We start from the raw sequence: 12190 nt of genomic DNA, 5'->3' as shown, positions 1-12190 counted from the left end.
CACCTCCTATCATCCTTCCATTTTACAGAAAAGGAAACCGAGGCGCAGGATGTTAAGTGCCAGGATTGAAAACCACAGCCCAAGCTCTGTGCCGTCCCTGGCCACACCAGCCCCACCCACCCACAGCCCTTGCCAGGCTCTGCCACCGCCCTCCCCCTCCCCCACCCCCGTCTCCAAGGCCTCGGGCACCCAGCCCGTCAGCACCGGGACCGCGTCATTACTTCCACCACCTCCCAACAAGGTGTGCAAGCCAGGTGCCAGGCCTTCTTCCTGACATATCACCAGACCTTGGGCAATGGCAGCCCCCATCTCCTGGCCTCGGGAGGAGGGGTGCAGCACCCCCAGTGTCCTTAGGCCAAGCTCCTACGTTTGAGGAGGCACCCCAGCATCCCAAGCAAGGGTTCTGAGCTGGAGGAAGATCAAAAGAAATACAAGGTCAGTCCTGGCCTCCCAGGGCATTCTAGTTGCAGACACACCTTCAGGCCCCGTGGGGACCGTCACCACCTCACAGGAGTCCAGGCTTGGTGTGGGAAGTGGCCTCCAGGTTCAGAGGCCCCCACCAAGTCCAAACTCAGTTTTGGGTTGCCCAGTGGCCTTGGTTGGCAGTCCCCACTCCGACACGGGGCCCCTGACCCTACACCGACACTCCGCTGTCTGCTCTCAGGAAAAGGTGCTCCTTGGTTCTTGAGGGATGTCGTTTACGAGCCAGTGGACAGGTGTGCCGCAGCTGGCTCAGTCCAGCTCAGGTTTTCAGGCCAGTTTTTGAACACGGTCATTACTGACAACTGAAAACACATCACTCTGCAGTTGAACGAGGGGCAACAGAGACAAAGGGAACATCCCCGTCCACCGGTTCTAATTTGCTCCCGAGGTTACTGTGGTCGACCCTGTCAGGTGGGGCCCGTCCCTGGGGAGGACACCACGCCTGGTAAAGTGGAGGGTCAGACCGACACAGTGACTGCAACACTGGGCTCCAACACGGCACGGACTGTGAGGGGCTGCGGCCGGGGCGGCATTCCGTCTGCGTACACAGGGCTGCTATGAATCGGGGCCGCCTCGACGGCACCTAACAACATGTGTCGGTCTATCAGCCAATCGCTCGTCCATCTGAACCATCTCAAATGACATGTCTCTCTCTGACAACACCCCGATCATTCCGTTTGCTCGAGCTCGTCCGTCTCCCACGTGGGCAGGTCACTCCAGTCGTCTCACGTGTCTCATCCTCTTTGGCATCCTCTAGACAGATGACCCCACTCGCCTTCAACTACATCAGGCGCCTGTCAGCAGCTCCTCTGAGCACTGCTCCCGACTCCCGGCTCTGGTGGTGCACTGGTGAAAGCATTCAGCTGCTAATCAGAAGGCCAGGGGCTCGAACCCATCAGCTGCTTTGAGGTAGAAAGATGAAGCCGGCTGCTTCTGTAAATTTCGGGAAGGTACCGCACATCCTAGAGGCCACGTGGCTCTGTCCAGCCAACCAGACCCCCCCCCCCATGTCCCTGTCAGCCTCACCGGGTGAGCTGTCAAATGATGTCACCGACCAGGGAGGTGGAGTGACACACGTCCCCTACAGACGCTCCTGCTTGCCCTGCCCGGGCACGGCCGCCAAGTCACACAGCTCCTGAACAAGCTGCCAAGACACAGGACCTCCCAGCACCACTGCAACCATGACAAGGTCACCTGGCCCTCACAGGGAGCGAGAGAGGAGGTGGGGGCAGGGCGGGAGCAGGGAAACTCAGGGAGGGGAGGTGCAGGGGAGGAGGTGAGGGAGACACAGACAGAACAGAGAGGAAACAGACAACAGACGGGGACACACGCAGAGAAGGAGAGACATGCAAGAGACAGGAGAGCAGAGAGACACGCAGAGAGCGAGACCCCCACCCAGGAAATGCAGGAGACCGAAGGCAAGTGTCTGCCGGAGAGCAGGGCCAGCAGGGGGGCGGCGAGCAGAGCCAGGGCCAGGGAGAAGGAAGCGGCCCACCTCCCCAGACTTCTGCCCTCAGGCAGGCAGCCCAGGGCCCCAGGACACAGCACAGCTCCTCCTGTCCCCAAGTCCCATGGCCACAGGAAGGGGAGGCTACAACACTGGCCTCCAGGAGACCCTGGCTTGGCCCCCAAGACCTTCTCTCCATGGCCACACCCACCCGGGGATGGCTGGCCCTCGTGGGCACTGTGGAGAGAGAACATGAGGGCAGCACTCACCTTCCGAGACATCCCCACTGCCCCTTTTCCTACCTTGGTGACCACCCTACAGTCACTATGGTGGCCCCACATGCTCAGTCGTCCCAATGCTGGGCACCAGCCCTTTGACCGACCACAGCTCTCCTGCAGCCCTCGTCTGAATCCTGAGCGGTGGACCCGGAGCCAGCCAGGGGCGGGCAAGGAGGCCTGAAGCCAAGCCTGAAGCAACCAGACACACAGGTTCTCACAGCCGGGGCCCAAAGTGGGGATGAGGTCCGGGGACGGTGGGTCCAAAGACGCTGCCATTCCAAGTCTCTGCCTGAGCCTCGCACCCCCTCCGTCAGTACGCAGAGAAGCATCCCAAAGGCATAGAGCCCAACGAGAAGGCCAGGGTGCTCTGCACGGCCCCGGCCAGTTGCAGAGCTGGCTCTGGCACAGGGATGCCAAGGGGGGCCTGGCCCTCTCAGGGAGCCGTCAGGGGCCCAACCACCAGAGTGAGGGGCAGACCGCTTGCGGGAAGGGCCAAGGGCCCCAACATGGAGCAGATGAGGATGTCACTGCCTGGGTTCAGAATACAGACGGGGAATGGTCGCCATAAGGCACAGTCCGGTTGCTCGAGGTAGTGATGTGCTACAAAGCCCCTCCCAGAACCTGACCTCACAAGTGTGGAGCCGGCAATTCTGCCACAGTCCCCATCTCCCACCTTGCACCTTGGCACATTTACGCCCCATCTGACATTTATCTGAACGCTTGCCTTTTGGTCTAGAAAACTCCCAAACGCTCTTCCATTTCTACAATGGCACAGCCAGGACTCTGCCACTGAACAGCACCACGCCACTCACACGTCAACATAAAACAGGAACGCTCACAACTGGGCCAACAAGCAACACCACGGAGAAGAAGAGACTGAAGTTGTCAGGGATTCGTTTTACTGGGATCCACAAACGTCCGTGGAAACAGCAGTCAAGAAATCAGACGTGATATTGCACTGTGCCAACCTGCTGCAAGTGGTGAAGAATAAAGACGTCACTTTGAAGACTAAGGAGTCCTGACCCAAGCCCCGGTATTTTCAGTTACCTCACATGCACTCAAAGGCTGGACACTGAGTGAGGAAGCCCCCACAGGAGAACCGGCGCCTGGGAGCTGTGGAGCCGGCAGAGTGCACCGGACACACCATGGACCGCCAGGGGGACCACGAGCCTGTCCTGGGAGAAGAGCACCGCGGTGTTCCCTGGAAGCAGGAACGGCCAGACCTTGTGGTCAGAAGGGACCAGTCCCGGGAAAAGAGCACGCTTGGTGGAGCAGCAGGTCAGAGAAAAGGGAGAAGACCCTCAAAGGGATGGACGGACGCAGAGGCCGCGACGACGGGCTCACGCACGGCAGGGACCGTGGGGATTGCACAGGCCGGGCAACGTCTCCTTCTGTTGTACAGGGGTCGTTATAGAGTCCGAGCCAACTCGAGAGCACCTAACATCAATGCCACCAACCGTCAGTTTCACACATCTGGTGAACGGGCAAACAGTGCAGCCCAACGTGGCCACACAGACCCAGACAGAACTCTGCCTCACAGAGCAAACAGCCACCTCGGAGGACAGGTGTGACAGGATGGGGTGCTCCACCCCACGGCCACTGCAGTGTGGTGCTCAGAACACAGCGAGGGGGCGCGCCTCCGTAGCACTCCTGGGGGCAGCAGCGTGGGAGTGAGCAGGGAGCCACGTGGGGCGGCCACTGCGGGAGGGGCTACTGCACAGGGGATCCTGGGGAGGGTGGGGGGCTGGGGGACCCCAACGTCAGGGAGCAGCACCCTCAGAAAGCTCGGGGTCCTAGCATCCCAACACGCTGTTCCTGCTCTTCAGCACTGCCCCCTGGACGCCCGGACCACAGAGGCCCCAGGGAAGGAAACGGCCCAACCCTCCAGGCCAGCGTCCCACAGCAGCACTCAAGCGTCTTCTCAGTGTCCAGCCTGAGCCCCATCTACGGCAGCATGCGCCCACCTCTCCCAGGACGGCCCAGCACCTGCTCGGAGCTGACTCCCAGCAACAGATGGATCCAGCCCTGGGCTGCCGCCTCCCCTCTCCAAGTGCTCAGGAACCAAGCCCTTAAAGTGTACCACTGTCCTCTACACCTTTACATTACTTCCCGAGTGTTTTTTTAACCATCTCCCTTTTCCTCTAATTCAAGGGTCGGCAAGCTGTCTCTGTAAAGGGCTGGAGAGTAAATATTTTAGGTTTCCCAAACCATACAGTCTCTGTGGCGACCACTCAGCTCTGCCACTACAACACCAGGAAAGCGGCCTCAAACAATACGTAAATGAGTGGGCATGACGGCATGTCAATAAAACTTTATTCACAGAAACAGGCAGGGGCCGCGTTTAGATTGCTGGCCCCTGCTCTAGCCTACACATGCCTTCAGTCCCATCCTAAACAACATTGTCTTAAAAACTGCAGGTTGAAGTGCCAGCTGCTTTTTTTAAAATATGCATTAAAGGAAACATCCGATATGATTTTTTTAAAAATTGTAAGTAAGTGTGCGGCCCACCCCAGGTCACCCTGGGAACCCAGGCCCTGCTTTGGGGATACCACCGCTCACCAAGCTGAGAGTCCCCAAAGCTTTCCAGGTTGAGATGGCCACCTCTCCCCAGCTCTGTCCTTTGCAGCTTGCAGAGGCTGGGTGTGGAAGTGGTGAGGACCCCAAGGAAGGATCCCCCTAGAGCAGCCACCCAAGGGAAGCAAAGTGTGCTGGGAGCCGGCCGGCTCAGAACACACAGAACGACAGGGCCCCTCATGGCCCCTACTCAGCCTGATCCCACTCTCACCTGGCTCTTGCCGCGGCGCCGGTAGCTGCGTCTCACCAGGCTCTTGTAGTTCTCATTCTTCTTGGTCAGGTAATAGTAGAGGACACACTCAGCCACCGTCTGCCGGGAGAGGGGAAGAGCATGGAGGAGTCGGGGCGGGCGTCTGGTTGGGTGGCCTGACCCCTCCAGTCCCCAGTGTTCCCGTCTGAGATGCCTCACTGTGGTACACACGGCGCAGAGTCCTTACGAAGATCGAGGAAGTTAATACACACGCGAAGGACTGAAAACAGTGCCCGGCAGTAGACCCTGGGAAGGGCTGCCTGTTGTTTTTATTGTTCTTGGGACTGTTGTTGCTGACGTCACTGTTTCTGCCACCTCAGCCCCCGTGGGCTGGGTTCTTCTCTGCTCCGGCTCCTTTTCCCTGATGTCGGACGCCATGAACAACCCCCACTAAGCTCTGCTCATCAGAATAGACCATCTCACTCTTCATCTCTTGGGATATATATTTCTTTCCTCTGCCCCGGTCTTCTCGACACGGTCCAGGTTTGAATCCTGGTAATGCTGTCTGCTGGGCAACTGACCAGCCCTCTCTGATTGGGGGCTGCCTCCCTGTCAAAATGGGACCAAAGGGACAACACTTTCGAAAGTCATAGAAGAATTCAAGACAGTGAGGCCACCAACAGTGATGGCTCCCCGACAGTACTGATGAGGTAGACATCTCTGTAGCTCCTGGAGCTGGCGCCAAGCCAGGGTCTCATCTCTGGGGAGCTCCATGAGGTCTGTTGGGTGCAAAGGTGGCCCTCTCCCAGAGCAACTGGACCTGAGACCATCACCCCGAGATGCTCTTCAAACCCTGAGCCAAAACTATCTTGAGATCAACTTCTAACAGAAAACCAGAGGGACATGTGACATAAAGAATATAACCCATTAGACTGGTCTCTGCTAAAAACACCTGCCTTAGTCCTAAAGGTCAACATTTCATCCAAAGAAAAGGTCAGACAATATAGGGGCAAGGAAGCTAGGGCACCGGAAATGAACGACCAGGACGCAACGAGAATGCCAACCCAGTGCAAAAATGGAACTGGTCCCACTAACCACCTCACGTGCAGATTGTCAAAGGGCCTCACTTGCTGCATAAACTGTCACCAAAAACATAATAAAGTATATTATTATACTTTAATGTATTAGCCTCAACACTTCACTGTCCTGATCAAAAGCTACCAACTGCAACCTTCTAGAATGTCCCAGGGATCGAGGCTGCATCCAGGTGGCCCCTGGACGGAACCCAAAGTTGTCAAAAAATAAGACTTCAAAACCAGATGTCAGGATCTACAGATGGGACCGGGAGGCTGCCCGGCTCCTGTCTGAACTGCTCTGGGGACCTTGTTCCACAAGGTGAGGACGAGCTGGCCGAGCAGCGGCTGCCTCCTTCCGACAGGACACGGGCTTGCCGGCCACCGCACGCCTGGCCCTCATGGGGCTCTGTCACCAGGGCTGCCTCTCCACAGGCAGCCTCCTGCTGTGGACGCTTTCAGAACCTGTCTCTGCTCAGCCTCCTCTCAGCCGGAGGGCACACTTGGGTCCCTCTCAGCGTGCAGCGCTGAGCCCGGCTCCACAGCAGCATGGCGCACGACCAGTGCCACAGAGCCCCCTTCCTGCCAGGAGCCCCACCAGAGCCTAGCCAGCCTGCCGCCACGGGGCCTGCCTCTCCATGCTGGCCTTTCAGGCACGGCGAGCTGGTCCCCGCTCCCGGCTCCCTCCTTCTGTGGCTTTCAGCACGGTAGGAACAGATGTTGGGAACACCCCCTGCATCCTGCTCCCAGACTCCCCACAAAAAAGAAGGGGAGAAGTGGCTGGGGGTGGCCAGAGGGCTGCACCCAGGGTGACCCCATCTCTCAGGAATCTGATTCAAACACACACAAAAGCAGCTCCCAGAGGGTGACGCTGGTGTAGGCAGCCCTGCTTGGTTTGCCTGCCGATTCCAGAAGGTTCCATGTGCCAACCCCACACCTGGGACCGCGTGCCAGCCCCTGCCACCCTCCCCCACCTCTGGGTACCACCTCATGCAGCCTTGTTGGGGCTCACAGACGAGCCTTCAGCTCTGAGGAAGGCTTTCCGTCTGTGGGCTGAGGGCTGAGCAGGGCTGCCACGCCCATGCTCTGGCTCGGGGCGAGCTGGAACTCCAGTGCCGGACTATGCAACGTCCTAAGGGACGGGGCCTCACCAGCCACACACCTGGCCCAGCAGCCGAGGGGCCGGACACCACACAGTGAGAACCCCAGGCACCTCCCAGCGGAGGGCCACCCTGCTTGGGAAGCCCAACTGGGAAGCCAAGTGCGGCTTCATCCCAGAAGCCACCGCACACTCGTAAGGACAGCACCACGAGGAGCTGGCAGGGCAGCCTGGCACGCGGGAACCTGCCCACACGGCTCCCGGGTTTCCCAGACACTTAGAGCCGGTGCTCCGCCCCCACGTGCACGTGCGCAGGGGTGGGGCCTGCCCGGCTGCCCCCGGAAGGAGGGAGGAAGGAGAAGAGGAAGGGAGGAAGAGAGCGAGGGGAAACAGCACGGCAGGAGCCAGGCCCAGGCAGAGGCCCAGGCAGAGGTCCATGGGCAGGAAGGGCGGGAGGGCCCTTGGCCCGGCTGCCCACAGACACAGGCCAAAGAAGGGCCCGGCGGGGGCACTAAGCGGGGTGCCCACTCACCTTCCGCTCCAGGAACGACGCAATCAGGCCGAAGTTCTTGGGGTGCTGCATGAACCTGCGGGGTGAGGGGGGCAGGCGTGAGGCCAGGCCAAGGGGGGCACCCCTGCCTGCCGGCCGTGCTCACAGGCGCCTGCCATCGCGCGGCCCCAGAGGCACCGCCCGTCGCCCGTCGGAGCAATTAGACCAGGGGTGTGGGAAGCGGCGGGAGGAGCGCCGGGCAGGGAGGGCGTTCCTGCGTGAGTCACCAGCTGCAGCGGCTTTGAAAATGGATTTGTTTGTCCTGCTGGAGGCGGCTTCCAGGAAAAATGAGGACATTCCAAAGAGCTCTTCGGCGGGTCCCCCCTTGGCAAGACCGGCTTTGTGTTTTTCTGCACTGGGCCGGGCTGGGAAGCCAAGCCTTGCCCGTCCCCCAGGACCCGCCTGCGGACACAGCAGGGCCGCCAACGGGGTCATGGCCTCCGAAGCTGCCGGCCTCCCTGGTGGTGGAAGAGAGCGGTGGAGGAGCCGGCCAGCCGGGAAGGCAACAGGAATGGACTTAGGCTGGAGAGTGGTGGCGGCCACTGGCGCCTCGCCAGCCAGCTTCCTGTGAAGTGGAGGATTACCAGGAAACCGCCCACTGGGCTGAAATGTCAGGGCCCGGGGAGCTGGCAGGGGCAGAGAAGCAGACCACAGCCTGCCTAGGGTGCTGGCTGAGTCACCGGCCACGGTCCAGCTCCAGCTGGCCGCCCATCCCACGACCGGGCTCCCACTTCGGGCAAGACTGGTCAAGTGTCCACACCCGACCCTGCCTGGGCCTCCAGATGGCTAGGCAGGAGGCCAGGGGACCCGTGCCCCACTCCCCAGTGAGACGCTGGCAACTCCTAAGTCTCTTCTCTCCAGAGGAAGAGGGGATGCCCAGGAAAGCTGGCTTCCTCGCCCAGCGTCCTGCCGTGGCAGCGTGCAGACCTGGGACCTTCAACAGCCCTCTTTTCCAGAAATAAAGAACCCCTTCCTTCCCCTCCTTCTCCTTGTCCCAGGCAGAGAACAGGTCCCAAAGCGGAGGGTCACCACTTGGACATCTCTCCAACTCTCACCTGCACACCCCCCCCCCCCACACAAATCCTCACCTGCACAGCCCCCAGACACTCACCTGCACACCCTCCCAAGACCCTTACCTGTACACCCCCTCAGATCCTCACCTGTACACCCCTCCATAACCCTTAGTGTGCACCTCACAACAGCTGAACTAGGGAGGCGCTATCCTGACACCCATTTTACAGGTGGGTAAATGAAGGGCTCGGAGAGCAGTGCTTAAGGGCACACAGCTAAGTGGTGAGCTCTATGCCACTGTCACGTGACTTTCAAATGTCCCCTGTGCTACTGTTCCCTCTGATGATGAGCTCTAAGCAAGACCACCACCTTGAAAGGCACACTGTGCCCCGTGCCTCTCCAGGGCCAGTCAGGCCCACCTGCAGGCCAGCAGCTCAGCCGGGGGTGCAGTTACCAGCTCCAGAAACCACAGTGTCACTGTCAGGTCTATACTGGAAAGCTCCAGAAACCACAGAAGGCATCTCAAAGCAAATCTCTCTTTTTGAAGAAAACATCAATAAAAATATCCCAAATGCCGGGGGTGTTAAGAATGGCCCAATGCAGTGGTGACTCTTAGCCTCGGTGACTATCCTGTAGTCACTTTACGAGTCTGGCATCTTGAACAGTCACAGGCAGGACTCAACTCAGTGGCAAAACAGCCGTGTCTGCTCCCGTGCGGACGCAGCAGGAGCGTGGGGAGCGGGGCCGCCGTGTTTCCAGGTAACGAGGCCCCGGGCACGCCTGAGCTGGGCCCAGCTCCCTGAGAGGCCTTTTCAGAGACATGCCGTATCCTCCCTCAAGGTTTGGGTGTTTTCACAATAAAAAAAAAAAGTTCTAAAAAGTGTTATTTTCCACTGCAGACCCTCCCACCTGGAGGGCCCGCTGCCCTTCATACCAGCTCCTAGGCCTGGGGTCCGTACCGTCAGACCTGCCCCAGACTTATCCATGACCCAGAAGGCCCTGCTGTGGATTGAATGGCAGCCCCCCAAAGTCTGCCCATGCCCCATCCGTAGACCCTCTGTGGACGGGACTGGGTTTGGAAACAGGGTCTCTGAAGATGTGCTCAACTGGCCTGAGGGCATGCTAGACCAGGGCGGGCCCCGGTCCAGTACGAATGCCCTCCTAATGAAAGAGGACAGACCCACACAGACACACAGACAGAACAGCCACGGGAAGAGGCATCCACAAGCCACGCAGCACCTGGGCCACCGAAGCTGGGAGGTCAAGGACCCTCCCTGAGAGACTTCAGAGAGCAGGCGGCCCTGCCGACGCCCTGGTCTTGGGCATCCAGCCCCCAGGGCTCTGAGAGAGCATCTTCCTGCTCTTACAAGCGCCACCACACGGGGTATCTGTACGACAGCCCTCAGACACTAAGCCCCCTCCGTTTCTCCCAGTGCCACGTGTCCATCCGCTGGGCCACCCCCACAGAAAGGGCAGTGAAAGCCCCGGCCCTGAGGCTTTGGACCCCACAAGCAACGCTTAGAGAACAGTCCTCCCTTCTGACAAACACCTCCGACACCAAGGCCGGGGGGCGGGCAGCAGGGCAGCAGTGCTGGGACAGTGTCGGGTGGGGGCAGGAGCTGGTGCCAGCACCCTAAGCCAGGCACTGGTGCTTGTCTGGCCTCAGCCCCCCACCCTCCCGCTGCATGGGTTCTCTATGCACACGTCGGGTAGCCACAGTAGTAGCACACCTGCCCCCAAAGGAGGGGCGACATGGCAGGACCAGCCTATAGGAACCAGTTCACATGCATAGCTGTGACGTTGGCCTGGGCAACATTTCGTCCTGGCGTCCAGGAGTTGCCGTGAGTCAGAGCTGACTTGACAGCAACTAGTAGCAAATCTCCTCTGGGACCCCCAACTAGAAAGGGAGAGCTAGAAATCACATCCCTTCTCCGCCCACAGCTCCCCATTTGTCTCCCCAACAGCCCAATTATTCTGCTTTTTCATTCAGGAGCCTGCCAAGGCTTTGCCTCTTAAGCCCCAACTCCTGGCTCTGCTCCGCAGGGCCCACCGCTCCCCGGCACCTTCCCACACCCCCCCCCCATTACCCTCCTCGTTCTGGCCAGGTCCGCACTGGGGGGGATGTGAATTGTGCCTCCACCAACCGCAAGCTGTGCGTCCCTGGTGAAGTCTCTCTACCTCTCTGGGCCTCTGTGTTCCTACCTGTGTGATGGGGACAACCTGGCTGGCTGTTGTGAGGGACAAGAGGGACACAGGCCACAGACGGCACCGCGCACAGGGCCTGACTCGTGGGCCGTGCTCAGCAAGCAGCCACCTGCAGAGTGAAGTGAGCACCACAACCCCAGCACCCAGGCTCCTAACCGAGGCACAGCCCAGCCCCGTGACCGCCAGCCCTCACAGCGTCCGCCGCCTGGCTTTGTGTAAAGCTGCCTTCAGACCTCAACCGAGGAGGCAGGAGGGGCTCAGGGGTAGAACCGTCACTTGCCACGGGGGAGACCTGGCTTCGATTCCCGGCCAGTGTCCCTCCTGTGCAGCCCCCACCCGTCCATCAGCGGGGGCGCGCGTGTGGCTCTGATGCCGAACGGGGGTCAGCAGAGCTTCCAGAAGATGACACACTAGGAGTAAAGGGCTGGCGGTGTGCTTCTGAGTCCCAGCCACTGATACCCTGTGGGTCACAACGGTCCGGCCTGCAAGCCCCCTGGAGACGGCGCAGGCCCAGGCGGCATCTTGCTGTGAGCCACGGCTGACTGGACGGGACCTCACCACCAGCCCAGGCCTCCGCGCGCCAAGCACCGGCACTTACTTCTCACGGAAGGTCTCCTTCTCTTGCTCGCTCCACATGTTCATGACCTGGCGGTCCTTGTACACCTTCATGGGGTCGCCCATGAGCCCGTTCATGTTGATGAACTTGATGCGCTGCTGGTCGGCGTCGTACAGCATGGGCGGGATCACAGCCAGCTGCCGCATCTGCTTCTCCAGGTTCTGCAGGGGGAGCAGCAGGGGGTCAGGCAGGGCCAGAGGACGCAGGGGGAGAGCCGGCACCCAGGAGAGGCGCAGTGGAGGGTGGCGAGATCCCAGGGGAGGAGAACTACCTGAATGTAACAGCAGCTGCTGCCGGGGCGGCAGGGCAGCGGGGAGGGGCGCAAGCACCAGGAAGCACTGCCGGTGGCCCTTCCCCCCGGCCGGGCCGCGCTTGCGTGAGGACCACGCTCTGAGCATCTGGGGTCAGCGAGCAAGCCCCGGCAGCAGCAGCCCCACTGGCCCTCGGGGCACAGGAGAGCATCCCGCTCCCGGAGGCTGCAGGCTGAGGCTGTGCTTCCCCATCTTGGTGCTGTGGGAGCTCGTGGGCCCCACTAGTGCGTCCCGATGGCCATTCAGAGGCTTGGAGCCGGTGGGCCCCACTAGTGCGTCCCGATGGCCATTCAGAGGCTTGGAGCCGGTGGGCCCCACTAGTGCGTCCGGACGGCCATTCAGAGGCTTGGAGC

The 12190-nt window shown here is 60.4% G+C and overlaps 1 protein-coding gene across 1 annotated transcript in view; it reads right to left on the bottom strand.

The window, feature by feature from the left end:
* NCOR2 (nuclear receptor corepressor 2) overlaps positions 1–12190 on the bottom strand; it is a 138265-nt gene that overhangs the window by 76766 nt on the left and 49309 nt on the right. Inside the window, exons 11-13 of the mRNA XM_007938111.1 lie at positions 11509–11687; positions 7677–7731; positions 4994–5092 (exon numbers count right to left, since the gene is read on the bottom strand). Coding sequence (XP_007936302.1) covers positions 4994–5092; positions 7677–7731; positions 11509–11687 — 333 coding nt within the window. The remainder of the gene's footprint in view (positions 1–4993; positions 5093–7676; positions 7732–11508; positions 11688–12190) is intronic.

Source organism: Orycteropus afer, unplaced genomic scaffold, assembly GCF_000298275.1.
Source record: "Orycteropus afer afer isolate SDZICR_OR568_19922 unplaced genomic scaffold, OryAfe1.0 scaffold00048, whole genome shotgun sequence".
Taxonomy (NCBI): Eukaryota; Metazoa; Chordata; class Mammalia; order Tubulidentata; family Orycteropodidae; genus Orycteropus; species Orycteropus afer.
This window is presented reverse-complemented; position numbering and strand designations above follow the sequence as displayed.